The sequence below is a fragment of the Sinohyriopsis cumingii genome, chromosome 12 (assembly GCF_028554795.1).
Source record: "Sinohyriopsis cumingii isolate HCF-2022 chromosome 12, ASM2855479v2, whole genome shotgun sequence".
In the NCBI taxonomy this organism is placed as follows: domain Eukaryota; kingdom Metazoa; phylum Mollusca; class Bivalvia; order Unionida; family Unionidae; genus Sinohyriopsis; species Sinohyriopsis cumingii.
The window spans coordinates 71,013,225-71,038,052 of record NC_142972.1 but is presented as its reverse complement, the minus strand read 5'-3'; the positions used below and the strand labels follow the sequence as shown (position 1 = coordinate 71,038,052).

The 24,828-nt window shown below is 35.0% G+C and overlaps 1 protein-coding gene across 1 annotated transcript in view; it reads left to right on the top strand.

The window, feature by feature from the left end:
• Positions 1-504: 504 nt before the first annotated feature.
• Positions 505-24,828, top strand: part of LOC149786718 (uncharacterized) — a 102,773-nt gene continuing 78,449 nt past the window's right edge. Inside the window, exons 1-2 of the mRNA XM_089977219.1 lie at positions 505-966; positions 1,070-1,163. Coding sequence (XP_089833345.1) covers positions 875-966; positions 1,070-1,163 — 186 coding nt within the window. The 5' untranslated portion in view covers positions 505-874. The remainder of the gene's footprint in view (positions 967-1,069; positions 1,164-24,828) is intronic.

The following is a 24,828-nucleotide window of genomic DNA, read 5'->3' as shown; positions in this document are numbered from 1 at the left end:
AAATGACGTCATACCTCACGAGTTATCGTTCTTAATTAATATTCCAAAGCCCACAAACAAAAAATGTGGGAATTTCAAGCTCTTTATTCTCTAGATAGGTGAAAAACATTCCCAAAAATAATCATAGATGTTCCAGTTATGAGATCCAATACTGTTAGTAATATCGAAAAGCAGCCGGAAAGACCGCTCGCCTGCGAATGTTCCACTCAGTTCACATATGGCGTTAACTTGTTCACGGTAGACTGGTTTCGAAGCGTCAGCAAGCTCTCAAGAGAAAATAGTACAAAATTCCTATAACTTCCATATTTGCGATGCTTGTATGGCACCCATCTACATATTAAGTAAGGCAAAGTTAAAAATTACCGAATAATAATTTGTATGCCTTTTATTGCTACCATGAAATGCAAAGAAAGAGTCCTTCAAAGTATACTCTATATCCGCCATTTTGAATATTTGCTCCTAGGAAATATACCATTGCCAACACCCCTCTAGAGAGCTATTGACTTGGGCATGTTCATTATGTTTTTTGTTACGAATTTCGTCGATTTTTATACGCGTATGGTCAACTATGTGGCAAAAAGGCTGAGTTGCGGGTCAACTCTTTAGGAGTTTTACTCCTTCTTAATTCTAAAGGACCTATATTCTTGATCGATCGTCTGTGATTAGTGGTGGAAGGTGTTCAAGCCGGGGTTGGGAATCGTTGGTGCGGCAGGCGACTCTGAGGAATCCCCAGCAGATATCACGGATTTTCCCCCTGCGTGCCCACCTTTTGTGGCATGTTTTGATTATCGCGTTTGTTGTCACCGGGTTCCGCATCATTTGTAGCTTCGTCTGTGAGTATACAGGAGCCTGGCAAGACAATAGACTGCTAGAAATGGCTAGTAGTTTAGACAAAGACCCATTCACCTATAAAAAAGAAAAGGCTGAATTCATCGACGGACTTCGCCAATTTCACATCAGTCGAGGGTACATGTTTATTTTCGTCGATTTCTCTTGCCGTCAAATTTTAGTTTTCATATGCATTTATATGTGGGTGAGCTATTTCAATTTGCATTTGCTTTCATTTTAGAACTCCATTTGATCGAATACCACAAATCGGGTCGAAGGAAGTGGATTTGTATCTGTTGTACCGCAGGGTGACTTCGCTTGGTGGATGGCAGAAGGTAAGACTTGCTTTATGCTTTTGAATTTGCCTCCTTTCACAGAAACGCATACACGCTTATGATTGTTGTAGTTCGATGTGCTGCGTCGCGCTTGTCCTATTGTTAGCAGAACTGATATAGGTGAGAATTGATAAGGACTTTTTGTCTTACTCTTAGCGCGAGTGACCGTGACCTTGATAGAAAGAGGAGTTGCTCATTGTTTATATATATATACTCATCATTTGGAATATTTGCTTTTCCTTTTATTTTGCTTTAAAAATACAAACACACCATATATAATTTTGTAATATTCAGCTTGTTTATTTTTTTTAAAAGATGTATTTACATATATCTCTATGTTACTAGGTTCCAATAATCCATTTCTTGCCATGTCTGCAAATGAAAATGAGAACAGAAAACAACACTTTTTCATGTCAGTTTTTATTTTAAGTGTAAATTTGTGTTTTACAAAAGTGCGATGAGTTAAACTAGACTAGGTTGTTTGCCACAATTGTTTTATTATCTTCTGAGATACTATTTTGGACGTCACAGGCCAGCAAGCTGTATTCCACCTCTTTTTTATTTACATGACATTACTGGCAGTGGAGTATGGGTGTAATACTTGTAAATGAGGCAGACAACTTGTTGATCTACAGGCCACGATATAGAACAACTGTATAGTGGCTGGTTCAGTTGTCTGTATTGCAGTAATTTTAAATCAGTTGACGAGTCCCCAACATCAATCCATCTACCACAGTTTTTAAGTTGGATGTTGTATATTTTAGATTTCATTGGCCTCAAATATTGACCCAGGCATCACATGGTCTATTACATAACAAAACTTGTAAGGTTGTCTTTAAAAATGCTGAATTAAATGCTTAATAACTTCATTATTTTTTATCGGACCAGTCAGTTGTATCTCACTAATAAATTGATTAAAAAAATCATATATGTACTCTGCTTCCTCAATAACTTTGCCAGAGCTAGGTCCCAAAATATAGACCACATCATAAGCTGTGAATCATTGCAAGTAATCATGAAATTTCTGCTAATCCTTGAGCAATCAGAAAAATGTTCATTATTGTACTAAAAATATTTTGGACATCTTTTGGTTCCCTTAACATTCATGAGCATATTTGTGATTGTTTAGGATCAACCACTAATTAGTGTTGTATATGTCAATGTTACTTAAAGAATGTTTAAAATAGTGCTGAACTGGTTAGTTGAAATAAGATGACTTAACAAAACTGATCATTATCTCATATCCAGGTAGGATTCGCATGTCTTTTAAAAAATTTTTAAACCCCTATGCTTGATTTGATACAAACATAATTAATACAATTAATACCAAGCAGCATTACTTAACTTGACTGTAACAATGCGCCAAACATTGCAGTATGCACTTTATTAAGCTGTCACAGAAACAGTCACAGGCATCACTTTGATGATGAAACGAAAGTTTTGACATTTTAATAGAAGAGTACAATCACATTTATGGTGTTTACACTGAAACTGAATTAGGAGGTAAAGTAGAAACATGAATTTCACCTGACAAAACTTGTTTAAATGGTATACATTCTTAAAGTATTTGCACCAGTAGGCATTACTAACATTTCCATTGACACTTCAGTATATATTGTATTTACAGTGTAATGAGAATTTTTTGTTAAATAAAATTTAGCATTTTACAGTAAAACTTGCAAAATATCAAGGTTTTATCTATCAAGTTTGAGGGGGATTATTTATGTTCAGTAAATAAAGCATGGTCATGTTTTAGGGTATTTTCTATAAGAAAAATGTGTTCCACACCTTCCCCCTGCTTTATATACTAGTTCATTACTGATCTGGAATCAATATATGTGTGTGTATATAAGTACATAAACAATAGTTTGAAAGAAAAAAACTTTGGAATTTGCATAAAAATGCTAATGGCTAGGACTAGCTATCTCAGTAATTGCAGTTCTTTGATTATGTGGACTGATCTTTGTGTCTGTTAGAGTGGGGGAGTTGACAGCAATGTCTTACATTACATTACATTACATTACAGTTTTGATTTTGATTTGATACATCACAATTGCATTGCATGCATACATAAACTGAAGCATATACCAGTGAGCCCATCTTTGAAAAACTCATTATTGCCTGTATCATTTGTATGATGGCTAAATAGGACAGTTTTGACTGCTAATGATCACTGCCATCTCACATCTGTCTTAATGCATTTGAGTCTCTGGCTTAGAAAATATGGGTATGTGAGAAAGTTTCCACTGGGTCAGTGGTTCCTCCAGGATTTTCCTCAATGTCTTCACCATTTCTATTGGCTGCCATGTATATCCTATTGCTTGCTAAAAAAATACCTTTAAACCAACATCATCCTGGTATTTTGATATATTTCTTTCGGAAAAGGTGGAAATTTATTGTTCTCCAAGAAATCATAAAAGTACTGACCATATCATATACTTAATCATATACTTAAGCACCATGGGTACTTGCTTATGAGTTGAGCAAAACTACAGACTGCACACCCAGATCTGCCATCACATAATGCACCAGCAGACTTGGATCTGTGCAGTTTGTAAGGAGTATGCAGTAGAATCAACAACACTGACATTGATCTGATGAGGCATTATGAAGTGTCAAATCAGGGTTTGTCTTGTTTGCAGCTGGACACAACTGACAACTGAGTATATATACAAATAATACAGTAATGCTATTAGGACATAATTGAAGGAATTCTGATAAAATCATTCAACACAATTATGCATATTATGTAAACATGACTTGAATTCAATTTCTGGCGCTCAGTACAGAAAAGACCATTATTTACTGTATTTAATAGATAGATCTTGAAAATCTTGAAAGGGAGATGACAGTCAATAGCATCATGGAAAACCCACTGATTCCAAGAATGAATGAAAATGTGCTTTCTGTTTTCTTTTTGTCTTTCATTTAAATGGTTTCTAAACATTGATACACTAAAATTGTTGAAAATGGATGCATCCAGCTTGTGACAGTAAGTGCAGAAAGTGCTTCTGTTTAAAACCTAAACAGCTAAAGTATCTTGTTCCCTTTGAGTGCCCTTTTAGGTACATACAATTTTTTGATAATAATAATGAGGACTTGTATAGCGCCTAATCTTTAGAAGTTGTAAGTGCTTTACAACATTAGACAACACCTATAAGATAAAAAACATATAATAATATTATTAAAAAAACAACACCATGAAATTAGAAAAACATTAAAAAAAACCAAAAAACATGCTGAGAATATTTCAGGTAGGAAACATTATTAGGTCTTTAAGTTTGTTCTTGCAGTCAAAATAAGTGAGTTTTGAGAGCCCTCTTGAATGTGATCACTGTGTCGTTGTGTCTAAGTTCAGTGGGCAATTCATTCCACGTTGCTGGGCCCTGGTATGCAAAAGAACGCTGTCCATATGACTTTGTTTCATAGTGGGAATAATGAGTATACGATTATCAGAAGAGGAGCGTTAAGTGTCTTGCTGGTGTGTACACATGGGTGAGGTCGGATAGGGCTATCTTGATTACATCACCTAGTTAACAAAACTGAAAGGCGAAAGATACAGGACATGTGAATGGGAGTGCTGAGTATCATTAAAAATGGATCAAAATTTCACACAAAATGCCAGATATTGATGTTTGAGTTTTTTTTTCAATCCATTAAAAATGAAAAAATAATACTTTTGCTAAATTTGAGCAAATATCTCCTCAGACTCTGTTGTTTCTTTTTTTTCTGCCAACCAGACTTAATTCTGAATGATCGGTCACATGGCCTTTTTATGTAAGCATTGAAGACCTAATTGTCAGTTCTGATATGGTCCACTCAGACTTAAAATAGAAACATCACTCTGGCAGTGGGAAGATAAATACATGTTTGTTTCCTTGTCTGTAAAGTGGAAAGTTAAAGGATGTAAATTGGGCTTTTTTCGTTTGTCTTTCCATATTGAGTATATGAGCAGAAGGTAGGTGCTTGCTTACGATTGCATGTTTACTAAAATATCTAAGTGTGTGCATGTTTTACAATAACTGAATAGTGCAAATTAATCAAAATGGTTAGAAACATGTGTACCTGCTACTAAGGAGCAGACTGCAGTTAAAATGTGCATGCTCTACTTCAGTGTGATTATTTCATCTGATGTCAATGTTTGATTGTAACATGATTCTGTTTGTGTTATATATATCTATATTGTGTGTTTTGCTTTTGATTCATGGCTAGATTCTATTTTTAGATAGAACTATAGACTACTTGTTTACTAATTTTAAAATCATCCGTAGCAATCAACCTATGTATGGTTTAGTTTCTGTTGATTGATTATTGCAAAATATGTCACATGAGGATGTATTGTGAAATATGTCACATATGGGTGAATTGCAATTTACAGTTCTAGTAGTTATGGAGATGTATAAAAGGACCAGAGTGAACAATTATTTTACATTCATATTTCCTAGTATTGTTCTTGTTTTATTATCAGTCTGCAGATATATGTAATGTTGTGTTTAAATTTAGTTTGAGAGGAATCATTTTTAAGCTATTTATTGAAATTACATAATGCTCATGACCATCTTTAGTAAAGCAACATTTTGGAATTATTATGAATTCATTTAACAACATTCTGGACAATGCTGTTGTGATACATTCAAGACTGTTGGCACTTAAGCTTATTCAGGGATATTGATATACCTGCACATTCATGACCTGAAATTCATTCTAAACACATTATTCGTTTGGACTTGTTCTAGAAAGTTTATATTAATATTATTTTGGATCTAGTTCATAATACTGTAAATTCCTCTTAAATTTTCATTTTAAAACAGAGAGAATGAAAAATAACAAACAAAACCCCTGACATATAAATATGAGACTTGCAATTACATTTCATGTCCAACTCAAAAGCTTTCTCCTCAAGATGAACTTAGAGGAGAAATGGAGAGCAGTGTGCAAAATAAAGTGATTATGGGGGAAATCTGGACCAGAAAACAATTAAGAGCTTGTTAAGTGTGAAACTTAATAAAATCAGTTATTGTCATCAGAGGTGAACAGTCTATGATTATATGAAGAAACTAAAAATGCTTATAGCTTTTATAAAGAAACATCTATGGAGTGAACTACAAGATAGAGACCTCTTCCTTTTTCACTGAATTTTAATATACTGGCTAATGTGTATTTATTAATCACAGTGGCTAAAAGAAGTACGTGGCTGAAAGAAGTACATTTTGTTTTCTGTTTTGGGCTCAGAAATGCCAATGATAGTTGTTCTAACCTTCAGACTTCAAGAAACAATGTAACATTTCTGGGGATAAATATAAATTTAAAAGGTTGTAAGAAATCTTGAGCATAAGTTTGCTCCACGAATAAGGAAGAACCTCAACTACAAGCTTATGACTCAAGATCAGTTTTCAGTTTTTAAATCTATGGAGAATCCAGAATTGGTAAATCATTTTGGATGTTTAATTAATGTATCATTCAGTAAGAAATAAGCAGATTTTTCTTTCATTGATTTATTTCATGCTTTTGAATTACTTGGGATTGAACAATGTATGGAATAATTTTGTTATATGTATTTTGAACTGATAAATCACAATTTTCTCTCACAATTTTCTCTATCTGACTCAGTCTTAGAAATGACCTGCCACTGATGATCATTCTGACCCACTGAGTGTGCCTTGTTCATGTTGTTCAGTGCATGATCAGATTGGTTATATAGAAATAAATTTTTGATCAAAATATTAGTTATAGTTGTATGGATATATTTTTGCATTTAAAATACTTTAAGGAATTAAAGTTGAATGTGTTGAGATGTTAAAAATGCAATAAAGTATAAAACAATCCTTTTTTGTTTTAATACCAGATAAATACACATGGTCATACATAGTTAGAAAGAGGAGCCTTTTATTAAAAAAATTAGTAATGACCATGTGTGGCACTGTCTGGTTGTCTGTTTCATACAGAATAATGTACATGTGCTTCTCTTTACTCAGCACAAGTCACAAAATTTCACTAGTCAGATGGCTCCATGGATCACAAATACGACTGTCAAAACTAACAGCTATTGAGATTTTCATTTTGCTGCTTGATGTTTTGGCATAATGAGTGAAGTGATTCCTTGAAATCTGTTGAGAACCCTGAATATGGACATTAGATGATTTTATATGTTCAACAATGACTAAGAAACTAAGTAGTGATAGAACATCTTGAAACAGTGCTTCTTTAAAATAAGCTATTTTTTCATGCATTTCACCATATTTGTTCTTGGTTGTGTCAATTCATTTGGAATCTAGGGTTTAGTTCATTCATAAATGTATATTGACTTTAATGCTTCAGTGTGTTGTCTGTGAGTAGTTACAGTAATACTTGATTGGCAACAATGAAATTAGGATAAACAATATGGTTTGAATACACTTGTGTCTTTGCTCTCTACATGTTAAGGAGAGTGGATGGGTTTCAGAGTAGTTTAGAAATCTTTACTGACATTTTATAGTAAACTTTAAGAAAGTTAAAAATAAATTGTTTAAGGGGTAGTTGATTAAGTAATTTTACCAGCTTGCAGTTACAATACTGTAATCTAGTTACTCTTATCACAATGTGTAGTTTCTACTGCTTTTTTGGAGTCTTATGGCCAAAATACACTGTTTATCCATCCAAACATATACACTTCCAAGTATTAACACAGTGGGTATGAATATGATAATTTTTTATACACATACAAAATGTGTTTATATTTATAAACATATGAAACAGAATTTGCAACTTGTATATAATGTATTGCTTAAAAGCAATGTTATATGCAAATAACCATACTGAGAAATAAACAAATATGATTAAACAAATATGAAAACACTGCATTTCTTGCTTTCTAGCTTGCGTTTGTGCACACCTTTAATAATCAGTGTATAGTATGGGGTAAGCATACAGATGCAAAAAATAGTCACCAAAACAAATAATTATCATAATGAATCATAAATGATAGTACTTTCAAGGATTAATAATTGCTATGTTCTGAAAATCTTTTAATTTAAATGAGAGCATGAAGCAGTTAATTATGTCAGTATAGTCAGTACAGGAAAACTGTTTTTATACCTGTTTGGAGGCTTGAAATTATGATTTTTCTTTCACTAACCAAGATAATGACTACAAGTAAAACCGGTTAAAATGAGATGCTTTGGGTACAAAGAATAACACTGCTATATAAATGGGATTACGTTAACAAATTTTTCGAAAAACTTCCTCATAGAAAATATGCATTGAAATTTCAGTATCAAAAGTTTTAACTAACCTCTTGATCATATATTGTTTGTTTATCATATATCGTTTGTTTTGTTCACCAGGTTTCATCAGACATTGAATATACTTGTTTTGAATTATATACATGCCAAAATGGCAGAAACGGTGCATAGTGAAGTTAAGGCAACATTAAATGCAGTGCTGGGATTAAGTCTGCTAGGGATATGAATAATTGGCTTTTCCAATAGCATGTACATAGAATTTTAAAAAGAGAGGTCACCTTAAATTAAAAAATGGAAGCCAAGCTACCATGGCGTTATAACGAATCGCATTATAATGGGTTTTATCTGTATAATTTTGCTCTTGATGCACACATACTGATGCTGAGAGGGATAAACCTCTGTATATACTTTTCAGTTGTCACCAATGATAAATATTAAAACACATTTATTATTCTGATTTTATTGATTCTTCCAACACTAACTGATTGGCCAGTACTAGGCTGATCCTGTTGAAATCAGTGTCTGGTTGAGTAGACTAGGCTAGTTCCATGTTCAGAGAGACTGTTTTGACTATAATCATTTGCTTGATTGGGTGGAATAATACCTGTCCATTTATACAATGAGATTTATTGTACCTCATCAAGTGCATGTTGTTTGTAGGTACTGTATTCAGTTAACATAATTAACAGATCACTGAAAGGGAATGACATCTCATACTTTATTTGATAAACTGTACTCATGGCACAAGAATAATTCTTAATTGCAATGATAACATCTAGCAGAAATTTTCACTGCTGTAATGGATTAATGACAGTAGGGGTTGTAGTAACCATTTCTTAAAATTACAGACCTTGGTTTAGTGGATTAGTGTTAATTTTGAGACTGTTGCTTACTTCATTACATGTACAATGGATAGATAGGTGACAAATATTTTTAAGATTCTAAAATTTATATTTAATTCTTTTGTCATCCTGTGATTGTATCTTGATACACTTTAGGCAGAGTAAATATTGTGATACTTAGATGGTAATCAGTCCACATTTAATGTGTGTGATTTGGATTTTTAATGTAGCTTTAACAATTTTTGAGTCATATCGCTACGATATCTGCAGTGTGACAGTCTGTAGTGATGTCTATCACTGGGGCATCATGCTGCAGACATGTAGCATCATGTCCTACCCAGTCACATTATCCTGACACCAGGACGACCAGTCCTAACACTAACCTCTTATTGCTGAGCACCAAGTGAGGCAGCTGTTCGTACCATTTTTGTAATTCTTTGGTATGACTTGGCCGGGGATTGAGCCCACAACCTCCCGCATTCGAGGTGGGTGCTCTAACCACTAGGCCACTGGAGCAGTCACACATTTAGTGTCTACAGGAATTATTTTGCCAGTTTCAAAGTAGGGCCATGGAATTGGGAATTCTGCATGTGAAAGCTACACATTTGGGAAATTTTAGAAAATTGATTATTGTCTATTGTTGGAAAATACAAGGAAAAAGTCTTTATATTAATATACATTGTGACCCTTTTATAACACAGTAGTGGGAACCCGACCGTGTTATACATTTAACTGTGTTATAAGCAACCAGTTCAGTTTGCTGCAGAAAATGATGCATGTACCCCAACAAATTTGCGGGAGTTGCAAAAATACGAGCTTCATTGTCTTATCTTACATATCTAGGCTGTAATAAACAGTAACAGAGAAAAAGTGAAAACAACAAGCTTTGTATAATTTAACAAATAATTTATTTCCATGAAAAATGATGTAAAAATGAGGAAAAGAAACGTACGGTTTTAAGAATCAAATCCAAAAATAATACAAGAATAATTCATGACTTAAATTTTAGAAATCCTAGTAATGAAATGTTCTGATGAAATTTGAGTTTGAGTCCTGACAAAAAAACAAAATGGAAGGAGATGACATGTACTGTAGCCTTTATATTATGACTGTGTCTACAGTTCTTTGTTGATCCACAAACAATATTCCAGTGTTTGAATTCCTGAATAAAATTTAAATAAATGTCTTTGTCCAAGAATTCTGTATGAGCACTTAAATATTCCCAGTGAAATAAATTAATATTATAGAATCCAAATAGTTTGAAGAAAATTTAAAATGTAATTCAGCTGGTTATAATAGGAAAAAACAAAACACCTTCCATCCCAGTGTTTAGAAGCCCAACTGACTAATTTCTCTATAGGCAGAGGTTATACAGTAGCTTGAGACACAAAACAGATTCCTGGATGAGGGTCAACCCTCCAGAATTTAGAGAACAGCATAGAAGTATTTACGTTTAAAGTCACATAGTCCTAGTCAGCCTCGATTTCACTATTGTCATTCACACATTAAGAATGAATTAAAACAAAGAAGTTGTTTACTTGATTCTCAATCAAGGTCAGTAACTAGGTCAGCAAAAAAGATACAAAGTTCTATTTTTAGGTGTTTTCAACTAAACAGTCAGATCAAACTAATTTCTTGAAATGTCAAATTCCTAGTAAATGTTTTTTAACTTTCACATGTAATGAAATTAAAAAAAGATATTTAAAACTTACAAACAGAAAATTAAATTAAATCAAATATAAATTAAATCAAATATACATAACAATTGGCACAGTCACCATCTGAAATCAATGCATATTAAATGAGAAATACTAATGTAGTGAAAACAGAGATGGCATATGTGTAATATGCTTTCTCATATTCAGATGTGAAACATGTCATTATACCATCATAGCTATGTCCACAAGCATTTCTGTGAGAACCTTATTAAGACTCAGCAAATCTCCAGCTTGCTCAAGTATTTGCTGCATTGTTACACTCATGTAAAAATTGACCTGCTTTGTGTTATAAGGTTAATTACATCATTTGTGTCTGATTGATAAAAGGGATAGAGTAATAAATAAAATGTTCATGGCATGCAAATCCTACCTGTGTAAGAGCTAGTGGTCAGAATCATGTGTCAGTTAACTCGTTTCATTTCATCAATTGAACAGTTATAAATATTATTATGTAAGTATTATAATTATAGTACCATAACCTTAAATTAGCCTACTCATTCACAGATGTGATCAATAATAGCAGGGCAACCAAGCAAACTGACTACTTGGTGAATAAAAATGCTTTGTTCCATGCATGCAATTAATTATGGAGAAGCTAGAGTCAGAGGTGAACCTAAAACTCCTGAATAGGAACTCAGAGATTTCCATAAAGATGAGAAAAAGTTTCACTGTTACTTGCAATACTATTATAACAATTTTAAAAAAACTTAGTTTCCCAAACTTAATGTTCCAAGTTTTAAAAAAAAAATGAATCTTATTTTCTTGTGAATAAAAGAACGAAAGGTTGTGAAACGAGTATTCAGCTTTAAAGTCATTTTCAGTGTGGATGCCAGTATCATCAAGATGTCTCATGGGTTTTATTATGTTGAGACCATTATGTTTTAAAAAACTGACTTTGTCTCTGAAAAGCTGATAATGTTGTACCACTCCAGAGACTGCTTTTTTGACAGGATTTTTAGGCTTGTGTCATCAAGATGTTGGAGGAGTTTGATTATTAGCATGATCTAGTCATATTTATGAAATAATATTTTGCCTGATTGTTAGAATTTATTGCCACTCTGGAGAGTGAGTTCTGGTCACAATTTTAGCTTTTATCATTTAACAAGTATTATAAGGGGGCCCCGAGTGGCCGAGTGGTCTAAAGCGCTAACTGTTCCGGATCACTGCCATCTCACCTCTGTCTGCGTGTGTTCAAGTCCAATGCTCGGCTAGCGTGGGTACATGGGAAAGCCTGCCGGTTCTTCCCTGGGTTTTCCAGGGTTCTTCATCCACTAGTTATACTGGCCGCCATGTATAGCCTATCTTGTGCTGAAAAATGGCGTTAAACCCTAGAACAACAACAACAACAAGTATTATAAGTGATATTTGCACATGATATAAAAAATTGTTTCAGAGTGGCTGAGCTTCTTTCTGTTGGTAGACTATATTTCAGGTTTCAATTGATAACATTTGGTAATCAGTTGGATAAGTTCAGTTTTGAGGCATCAGACTAGTAATATCAACATGGCATACATTCATGGTCATCAAGTTTAAATAGGTACAAGTTCTTAGCAATACCATCAAAGTCTACCTAATGAAATAGTCAACTGTTTTATATGTATAATATGAGGACCACTTGGGCGTCCATGATGATTTGCTTGTGGATCAGATTTTGTCTACAGATTTTAAGATTGTAGATTGTGGTATTCCTGGATTGACCGTGGGATATTTGGTTCCTTGATTTTAACAAGTGTGGTGCAGAAATGCTTTCTTGTGAGTGTATTTTGATGATATTTCAGTCTGCATATGCTTTTGGATTTGAGAACATTCAGCCTTACAGAGTACAGACTTGAGATATAAAGTACTACTATCCCAATTCTACTTGTACAACAGTTCAGAAAAGAACCTTGAAAGAATATGTGTGTGTGTGTGTGTGATTAGGACTTTTAACATAGCTTTAACAATGTTTCAGTCATATTGCTACGATGTTGGCAGAGTTGCAGCTTATAGTGTTGTCTGGCGCTGGGGCATCAGTCACATTTTTTTGACATCAGGCCAACCATTCTTAACACTAACCTCTTAACACATTAACCCCTAGCGACGACTTAATGGGGCAGGAGGTAGTAGCCTACTGCCGAGCTCTGCAGCGTAATGGTCATGCATGATACACTAAAGTGGGTGGAATTATAGAAAGGTAGACAGATGTAGCTCTACAATGATACCAAATATTATGGAATATCTAGTTGCACTACAAAATAAAGATAATAAAACCGCATTTTTTAGACCCGTCTTTTTTTAATCCAAAATTCACCCGTGGTCAGAATCTGATTTTGTGTCCAGATTTGAAACCTTTTGGTCTCAGATCTAAAGCAAACTGGTATGAACTGCAAACAGACAGATGAGACTTTGCAAAAAGTAGGATAAGATGGGCATTTGGAATAAGGAGTGGTCTCCATACAAAAATAATGGCTCTGTTTAGCAAAAAATAAAGAAGCCAACTTTTACCCATCTGCTCATGCGCGAGTCAAATAGCCTATGAAAAACAATGTTTCTAACACAACTAGGCAGTATGTTATTGAAAGATGATGGGGGATTTGGTGTTTTCCAGTCTATTCAGAAATAGCTTTCAAAATGTGTTTCCTGCTCGATTTTCAGACAAAAATAACAAAAAGCTCCATGGATTAATGTGTTAAACAGTGCATTTTGATGATGTCACAAAATTTGAATATTCCTTGTGTATTTAATCACTTTTGCATCGACGTTGCACATAGATTACAAATTTAGCAATTCCTTGATGATTTGTAAAAAAATTACAAATCCTTGTTAATACGTTAACCCCTAGTGACGACTTAACGGGGCAGGGGGTAGTAGCCTACTGCGAAGCTCTGTAGCGTCATGGTCATGCATGATACACTAAAGTGGGTGGTATTATAGAAAGGTAGACAGATGTAGCTCTACAATGATACCAAATAATCTGGAATATCTAGTTGCACTACAAAATACAGATAAAAAGCCTCATTTTTTGGACACAACTTTTTTAAACCCAAAGTTCGCCTGCGGTCGGAATCTGATTTTGTGTCCGGATTTTAGATCTTTTGGTCTCAGATCTAAAGCAAACTGGTATGAACTGCAAACAGACAGATGAGCCTTTGCAAAAAGTAGGATAAGATGGGCATTTGGAATAAAGAGTGGTCTCCATACAAAAATAATGGCTCCATTTAGCCAAAAAAAAAAAAAAAAAAAAAAAAAATCCAACTTTTACTCTTCTGCTCATGTGCGAGTCAAATAGCCAATGAAGAACAATGTTTCTAACACAACTAGGCAGTATGTTATTGAAAGATGACCTGGGATTTGGTGTTTTTGAGTCTGTTGAGAAATAGCTTTCAAAATGTGTTTCCTACTTGATTTTCAGGCAAAAATGACAAAAAGCTCCAGGTGTTAATATTGAGAGTCATGTGAGGCAGCTGCTAGTGCTGTTGTTTAAGTCTTTGGTATGACTACTTATGCCGCTGGAGTGGTCTTGAAAGAATATAGTTCATTCTACAATTCTTTAGTGGACCGCTCCAGTGGCCTAGTGGTTAGAGCATCCGCCTCATAGGCAGGAGGTCGTGGGTTCGACCCCCAACCGAGTCATAGCAAAGACTTACAAAAATGGTAATAACAGCTGCCTTGCTTGGCGCTCAGCATTAAGAGGTTAGTGTTGTGACTGGTCGGCCTGGTGTCAGGATAATGTGGCTGGGTAGGACATGATGCTACATGTCTGAGGCATGATGCCCCAGTGCTAGACATCACTATAAACTGCCACGCTGCAGACATCATAGCAAGAGTTAAAAATCCAAATCACACACACATGCACACAATTCTTTAGTGGCAAATGGAGCTTAACTTTTGCTCCATCCAAAGGGCCTGCCTTCAGATTGTTTGAGGAGGCTATGTTTGTAGAGGATAAGAATACTTTTTAAATTTTCAATAGTGCACTGAATCTGAGAGTTTTATATTTGCCTGTTCAGTTGCAAATACCAGCTATAATTCATAGCATCAAACTGAAATGCATTTGAACTTTTACAGTGCACATAGGATATTATGATTTTGCTCATCATAGAGGTGGTAAATCTGTTTATCTCAGATTTACAAGATCCAGCATTCATTTTATATACTGTCATACACATCAAAATCTTGCAATGTATGATAATATGATAACAGGCAGATACTGTATGTTAATTTATTGCCCCCATCTCCACCAGAGATCAGTGTCATATTGCTTACACATTACAGGTTTTCTTCTACTTAGGATTATCTTTATTTTGCCTCGGCTGCATGAATAGTACATGGTAAGTGAAATAGTCCTGTTGGTTTGATAGTCTGACTTGTGCTAAAAATAGAATTCCTGGAAACTCCCTTACAAATGAATGCTTCAGGCACTGCTGTGACCATAGATAACTCCTCAGCAATGTGATCTATTAATTGTGGATAAATATGGAGCCTTGTGTACAGTAGCTCAATTACATGTGCTGGATAAGTTGTTTTGTTCCATATTCACTATTTCTCAGTACTGGATATTTGGATCTGTTGTGGTTATTATCAAAGCCAGTAAATTGTATTCTAAAATTATGTCACAGATTTTCATATATATATATATATATATATATATATATATATATATATATATATATATATATATATATATATATATATACCATTTAGTTACTGTTTGTATGATTGGATGGAATGTTTCTTTGTATTGTGATCCAAGGCAAAGTGGCTTGCATTGACAATTGAAATACAGTCACCAGTCAGATCAAAAAGGTTTTATTCAGCTCTCTGACTCAGAAGTAAAGGCTGGGAGCATAACAGATCATGGAAGACTAAAACAAAACTCGGTGTGACATGGACAGTTCATAGTGACCATGAAACAATTCCTATGTCTTGTTTCTAAGATGGCGAGGCAAAAATCAGAAAGAAGTTGTTTGGTTGGATGATACATGTAGCACTTTGAATACATTATTGGCATGATTATGCAGAATAAATGGTATATGTGTCTCTCCTAAAGACACATACAGATAGTAGCCAACTTGTGCAGGCCTGGATGTGCAAGATCATGGCTTTGATAAACTTGGAATTTGATAAATGATAAATGGTATGTTACATTTGGGTACAATTAAGGCCATACTAGAGCTTAAAATTAAATGTTGAAAAGAAAGACAATACTTATTATGAAAAAAATCTAGTTTCATCAAAATCCAATACTACATTTTTGAAATATTAGAATGTAAAAGTTTTCAAGGGAGGTAACTCCCCCAAAGACATTAATATTTGCAAGTTCTGATGATATCTTGCTGCATATTAAATATTTCTTGAAAGAGTAAAATCTTCGTTAATGCCAGTGAAAGGAAGTGTTAAGGCAGTGATCACCTTCAAACATGTAAAAGGTAATACCAATTTGTATAATCATGGGAAGATTTTTAGCAATATCATGATACAAAATTTGTGTGATTTAACAGACATAATTTTTCATGTCAGTGGATACTTTCAACATGTATTATTAAAACTAAGTGTGCTCATAGGTGGAAATTTACTCTGTTCATTTCTCAAGGAAATTTAAATGTTTTATCAACTTAAGTTTTAAGATTGAAATTTTGTTTGTAAAAAGTGTTGATTAACAGATCTTGTGCCTTGTGAATATAAGATGTGCCTATTGATGTAAAACACTTGTATTGAAGACTTTAGGAAATTGCCTTCTTTTATTTAATCTTGAAATGTTGAGAATTGGGCTTGTAATCCAAGAGTTACAGGTTTGGTACCAGTCCAGGTGAGACAGGGTTGGCTGCCTTGTGTCTTTGGGAATGTATTTAGATGCTGTTATATAGCAAATATTGTGCTCAAAGTTCTACTATAATCTAACTATCATTTTTTCAGATTTGCTTTACTCATATGTGACATAATAAAAATTGAGAGGTTATTACTTTTCTGTGGGTTACCTCCCCCAACATTTAAAATGTTTATAACATTTGAATTGTTTGTCCAACTGTAACCAACATTATTTTTGTGCTGCACAGATTTGTACCTATTATCAAAGTAGCAGATCAGATTTAAAAAAAATTTGTTGTCACTTCAGTTGCAAGTTAGAAAACAAGCACCTGAGGCTCTTAAATGTTGTTGTTGTTGTAGGGTTTAACGCCATTTTTCAGCACACGATAGGCTATACATGACGGCCAGTATTAATGGTGGAGGAAGAACCCGAGAAATCCACGGAAAGAACCACCGACCCTCGAGAAGCTACTGGCAAGCTTTCTCACATACCCACATTGGCCGAATCCGAGACTCGAACCTACGCAGACAGAGGTGAGATGGCAGTGATCCGTAATGGAGAGCGCTTTAGACCAGTCAGCCACTCAGGGCCCCCTCTTAAATATAAAGTAATATCTTGAAAATATTTTCATTATCCCCTCTCCACATGGATGGCTATATCAGCATGGGGTTTTCATCAGTAGACTTACCATGATACCTAGTTGGTCCTTAATGAAAATAATGCCATTCATGCATCCAGTATTGCTGACACAAACGTTGTTGTTCTCACTACTATTTTTACTAACCCCCCCTCCCCCCGAATGGATGATATTTATGGCATAATGGACTTCTAATTAAGTCAGTTGTGTTCTGAATGAAAATGTTGCCAAGCTGATATCCAGTATATATATCTTTGTAGATAATTTAAAAATCTTACTATCATTAAAGAATATTAGGGATTGAAACAATGCATGACATTTAAAAAGAAGAAGTGGTCTTAACTTTAATTCCTGGAAAATTTTCTCCCAGTAAAGCACCAGTCCCTTCAAGGGACATCTGTGCTTTCGTGCAGTTCTTTCCATGTCTATGTAATGACTAAAATCCTAAAGACAATACAACTTTATGGTGGCAGTTAATTTCCATTTTGAAACAACATTTTTAAAAATCAAAACAAAGGTTTGTAATAGTAGTAGTATGCTGAGTTGCAATGAAAATTCACTGACAGCTGTTAGTTTTTATGTATTTTTCAGTGTTGAAATAGTGACATAAAAGCCTGCATATCTTGGGAGAAAACTGGCAGAAATATGCAGTTTGGCTTTTGATCAATGAATTGTTAATTTGAAAACATATACTCACGAAAACTTGGGAAATATTGTGTGTAACTGGTTGATAATGCATGTACACTGAAGTGAAATGAGATCAATATGCAGAATAAAATTTTTAATATATTGAGACAAGTTAATGTTTATATATGTTACTTGAGCACCTGTTAAATGGTTATCCATTCAGTTCAATAGTTGATTTATTGTCACATGCTTATGGAGTACATACATGTACTACATATATTGCATGGTTATCAGATGTTATACATACAACAACAGAAATTCCTAGAAGTTAATCAACTAAAGCTGGAAAGGTTTGTTTTTTGAGTTTAACCCTATTTATCAGTGGCCAGTATATTTGGTGGAGAAGAGGATTGTAAAATTTTACACCAGTAGTACATTAAGTGCTATATAGTATTTTCTTTTGTCCCTTTGAAAATTTGTCCATCCAAGCCATTTTGGATACATTCTACCTGCTCTGAACCCACGTGTCTACTGCAGTGGATGGCTAGCTCTTATTCATAGACTGCTACTGGTATTTCACTCTCTGCATACTGTAAAGTAACTATGGGAGGTGTACATCCCTTACATCAATTTCAAGAACACAAGCCCGAAACAACTAATTCACAAATACATCCATATCTTAATTATTAAATAATAGTAGCTGAAAAAAGTCACAACAGAAATTTGACAGTGTCCACTTTGAGAAACTATCCCCTGCCACCTTAATAAGTTTAACTGACTGGTTGTGAATGATTATTATTATTATTATTATTATTATTATTATTGTTATTATTATTATTATATTTTTATGTATTATTATTATTTGCAATATGGCATGTTGTGTATTTGTACTGATTTGGTAGTAAAGCTACATTTGAAAGAAGGCCCAGTCATGCAAGATTGGTAACACGAGATTCCCAATAGTGTAGGTTAAATATAGCTGTGTTACAATAGTACCTAGTACTGGGGAGAACTAAATGATAGAGAATTTTGAAACAGCATGTATTACTCCATTGTTGAAATCTGGTTGTTCATTTGGAGATTGATAACATCACATAGGCTGTGTAGGTGATAATTGGACTGAATGTAATGCAGAACGTTTGGTCCCATGGAGAGTGTAGACTGTCAGCTTGCAACATCAGCATATGGGGATCAATCTTACTGCTCTGTTATGCAGAACAAATTGTGTATGAAAGTTGCAGGCAAATCTTGGTCATTGTGAGCTTTCCTTTTCCTACCTTAGTAACCTATAACCTATATTATCTATGTTACAAGGCATTCCGATTATAGGTCAAGACCATTTGGCATTAGGTGACCATGTCCATACATCCCTGAGACAAAAATCAGCATATTGGAAGGGGTGGGAGACGCAGTGTTACAGTGGAATATTATGAAAGCATGTAGTAAAGAAAAAGCTGAGTTGAAGTGCAAAGCCAGGTTGTAACAGAAGATTGAAAAAAAAACATTTGTTTCAATTGCAATTCTGTAGTAATCCTTCTGTTAAAGTTCTCAACAGATTCAGAAGGTTTGAAGCATTAGTTCTGCAGTTTTGAAGTGGACATGAAATAAAATTGCAGTTGGTCCTTTCTCAGAATGACATTTTTGGTCCCAATTCAGTGGTAGTGTAGTGTATGTTTTCAGTGAAACTGAAACTAAAACTGCAGTTTTTAAGTGCAAGTGCGGCAGTATTGCATTTGAACCCTACTTACAAACTAAATTTCACTGGATGAATTCAGTTTTGTAGTGGTCATGCAGCAGAACAGAAAAAGGAGTAATTGTTATTTATAGTTGTATTGACAACATCATGGTTTGGATCTTTAAAATATTTTACATATAACACAAGGTTTCTTAACTAATATCGCTGCAAGAGCTTTATTTACTGCTAGTGTTTGGATTCCATTGCAGGGGGTGGATTTCTATTTTATTCAGGAAACCTTGAGGATAAAGTAGCTTAAGACTATGGTAATACAAAAAACCATAAATCGGTTTCTTACTTGTAAACTTTCGGCTCTTTCTGTGTTAGAAGATTTATAGGTATATAATAAATGTTCTGAATTATTGAGAATAGTATTACAGAGGTGTCAGTAAGTGGTTCCTGATTTAAATGTCGCAACTTGAAAATTTGCATTACTCATCCTACAGAAGCAATCAACGATATACTGTACTTTTCCTTTTTTGTTCTATGAAAAAAGATGACCCTTCAGTTTCCTTAAATTTTCAAGTCTCTTTATGATATTTTGTGTTCAAATGAAAGCCAACCAAAACAGCTAAGTATTGAAAAGGGCAACAAATTGCAAATCAAAAAGAAAATAGTTACCAGCTGTTCTTGAAAAACTAAAAAGAAAAAAAGGCGCAGCTTCTTGTGAGGGGGGCATACCATATAGATTCACTTATAAGTTGAGTCCTACTGTGACCTGCAAACAGCATAGACCCTGAGTTTCCATTACATAATGGTCCAGCAGATCAGATTTTTTTTTGGGGGGGGGTTAAATGCCATTTTTCTGCACATGATGCTTTATGTGTTGAAAAGTAAAATTGGTGTAGGAAGATGCCAGGAAGAACCACTGACCCACGGGAAGCAACAGGCAGACTTTCTCGTATACCCATGTTTGTCGAGCCAATATTCAAACTGACATGGAGAGAAGTGAGATGTGTGAGCAATATGTAAGGTGAGCACCTTAGACAACTCAGCCACCCGGGGCTCCTGGCAGATCAAGGTCTATGTTGATTGTTCTAGTGATTGCTCTCAAGAAACAACATAGACCCAGATCTTCAAGCACATTATGTGATATGGGTCTGTGCAGTTTGCAGTTGGACTGGACTTGTAAATGTAGTACTTTTTTTGATTTTTGGCAACATTGGCCTCCAAAGATGGGGTGGCCTCATGTGAAAAGCCTCTTAAGAGACGGGGCCCCAAGTGGCCGAGTGGTCTTAAGCGCTCTCCATTATGGATCACTGCCATCTCACCTCTGTCTGTGTGGGTTCGAGTCTAGGATTCGGCTAACATGGGTATCTGAGAAAGCTTGCCAGTAGCTTCTTGTGTGTCGGTGGTTCTTCCCGGGGTTTTCCCGGGTTCTAACTCCACCATTAATACTGGCCGCCATGCATAGCCTATCATGTGTTGAAATATGGCGTTAAACCCAACAACAACAACTCTTAAGAGACAGCATAAATTAGTAAAATATAGAAAATGAGTATCAGTAGATTTTTCAGTGAATTTGATGTGGAAGTCAGGTTTGAAAAGGAATATTTTTCAGGAGTGGCACAAGGGAGTGGAGAAGAAAGTAATAAAATATCAAGATTTTTCAGCAGAAATTCAGTGTAAATGAGTGGAAAATGGAGCAGCTTTTGGGGACAGGTCTTTTAACTAATTTATTTAAGCACAAAAACAACCAGTTTCCAGCACCTTCATATAAGTTGAATTATTTTCTTTCATATGCCCAGGATTCTTTATGAAATACTGAAGATGAATCTTTGTTCTCTATAAATCTTGATTATTTTTTCTTTATTGTTTTCTCTACAAATCTTGATTTTAGATAAGATTTTTGTATACCTTGTTCATATTACTCTGTTGGGGGGGGGGTAGTTGATGACAGGACTTTACTCCATGAAATGGCTACAAACATATGATATATAATGATCTGAGAAAAAGTAATGTAAATGTGATCATACCACTGCACTGATTCTGTAGTACTTGTTTCTGTGGCCATTAAACAGCAGTAATTTTGTGATCAACCAGCAAACTGCAAGCCTACTTGTGTACAACAAGGCCTTCTTAGGTAATTTGATACAATATTGATTTTTTTTCTCCCCACATTATCACACAAAGTTAAAGGAGAGACAGCAAGTGAAGTGAATATACAATATACTGGTTTAATATTGTCTCACTTCAACTAATATTTCACTTTCAAGTTATTTGTGTCTAGAGACTGTCCCCATGTGCTCATTCTGATGGGCCTTCATGTATGTCATAGGAAGTGATTAATGTTGTTGTTGTTGTTGTGGGGTTTAACGCCATTTTTCAGCACAAGACAGGCTATACATGGCGGCCAGTATTAATGGTGGAGGAAGAACCCGGGAAAACCCCGGAAAGAACCACCGACCCTCGAGAAGCTACTGGCAAGCTTTCTCACATACCCACATTGGCTGAATCTTAGACTCGAACAGCCGCAGACAGAGGTGAGATGGCAGTGATCCGTAACGAAGAGCGCTTTAGACCACTCGGCCACTCGGGGCCCCAAGTGATTAATGGAGGCATGATATGTGCTGACCCTGTGGTTAGCATGCTAGACTTCAACCAAAGGGTATAGGTTTAATCCAGCCATCAGATCCAACTGAGTTAATGTGGCACCTCACTGGGTACAGTACTTCACTCTGTCTGTAGATCCAAGTTTATAGAGAAAACTGACATGCAAGTTGTATCTAGTTGATAATGCTTTTCTTCAGTCTCCACTTCAAGAAAGTTTCAAATTAACTCCTATCTGTGATCTTGCAGCCTGGGTTATTCAGTGTTTACAAATAAATAACTATAATGCATAAAGTCTGTAGAGACAGAGCTGGCCTGTAGATTCAAATTACAAAAAGAATCCATTAAATTTATTGCTGCTTCTCCTGAAGGAAAGTTATTTTAATGTGGGGATTTTGCCAGAAGAGTGCTTGTGATAGTGTTTTGGTCCTAAATGAATATGATGCTCATCTGACAACCAATATGGCCACAGTGGTGGTGGTGGTCTTGAAAATCATGTTACTGTTGCTGCTGCTTTTGAAAATGGATGGCCATATTGTCATGGGGTTTCCACCAAGAGATTTCTTACGATACCTAATTGGTCCTGATTAAAAAACGGAACCAGTTGCACATTCAGTAATGCTGCCATGTAGATCAGCTTGAAAAGCTTATCTTGACTCCTCCTGAGTGGATTGACATATTCACATGGGGTTTTCATGCAAATTATATCTAGTTGGTCCTGAAGAAGAAGAGTGCCAATCTTACATCCAGAATGGCCACCACAGCAGCCAGTTTGAAGTAGTTATTCAAGAGTATCAGAGATAGTTTCAGAACTTCTTAGTGATAAAAAAAAAAGAAGACGTCTTATTTTGGATTTCTGGAAGTACCTTTTTGGTAGAGCATCAGTCCTGTTGAGAGACCTTGTTTTGTGTCTCTCTCCTCTCTGCCCCCCCACTTCTAAAAAGGTATTGGGGATATTGTGGTTGGCTCAATCAGGCCATAACTCTTTTTAAACAACTTTTCACATGTTTTTGTAGTATGACACCTAAATATGTAACACATTTTGTATTATGGTCCATGGATCAACGTCTGGAAGATGCAGGGTTGGGAATAGGGATGAAACGATTAATTGATACATCACTGTATCAATACTTTACCCCTATTGGTTCAAGGGATGAAGAATTGTTACAAAATTATACATACCCTATGCAGGTTACTTTAATCTTAATATGTCATGAATAATTATTAGTTGTTTGCCTTTTCAATCATGAAATTGATAATTCATTTCAGACAGCCATAGCAGAACGATGAACTCATTTCCATCATTAAAAAGAAAAACTATTCACAACACCTACTAATCTTCTACAGATTAACAAATACAAAATGGCTTACTTGTATGATTTTAAATATGCCTCCACATCTGAACCCCAACAATTCAATGTTGATTATTTTATTCCATCAGCATACTCATCCTCTGATAACATATACTGTATAAAGAAGAAATTCCAGATTTATTGCCCACATAAGTACTTTACTGATCATTTAATAACCACATTATGCAAAGGTTCTCATTTGCTTCGCATTTTGTCTTGTATAGAATTTGAGGGCTACAATTCTGGTGTCACACAGCATGTCACATTTAATTTTGATTGGTTGTTATTGTTTGCTCAAGTCCAGATCAAAATAATAACCACAAATTGAATTAACTGTGGTATATTCACTGCGCGACACACCAGAATTTTGGTATCCAAACTTGGTAGATTTAGATACACTGCATCAGAGAAACTTTGTGCAAAAGTGGCCATTAACACATTAGCCCATGGACGTTTTTGTCATTTTCGTCTGAAATTCGATTAGGAAACACATTTTGAAAGCTATTTCTGAATAAATCCTAAATTACCAACTTCCAGGTGATCTTCCAATAACATACTGCCTAGTTGTGTTAGAAACATTGTTTTTCACTGGTTATTTGGCTCGCGCATGAGCAGAAGGGTAAAAGTTGGATTTTATTTTTTTTTCTTCATATCGAGACCACTCTTTATTCCAAATAACCATCTTGTCCTACTTTTTGCAAAGGTTCATCTGTCTGTTTGCAGTTCATACCAGTCTGCCTTAGATCTGAGACCAAAAAGTCTAAAATCCAGACACAAAATCAGATTCTGACCACAGGCGAATTTTGGGTAGAAAAAAATCGGGTCCAAGAAATGAGGTTTTCCCTCTGTATTTTGTGGTGCAACTAGAAATTCCAGATTTTTTGGTATCATTGTAGAGCTACATCTGTCTACCTTTCTATAATACCACCCACTTTAGTGTATCATACATGACCTTGACGCTACAGAGCTCAGCAGTAGGCTACTACCTCCTGCCCCTTAAACTCGTCACCAGGGGTTAATGTGTTAAATGATCTGCAGTGTACTTAAATCATAGATCAGTAACAAATTAGTAATGTCTCCTATTGTGCTGATATTAATCACCAACTGAACTTGCAGACAGGATTAAAATAAAATTGGCACAGAATCAGCCAAGTTGCCAGATTCCAAACTGCATGAGTTATATTCACCTTGTTCAT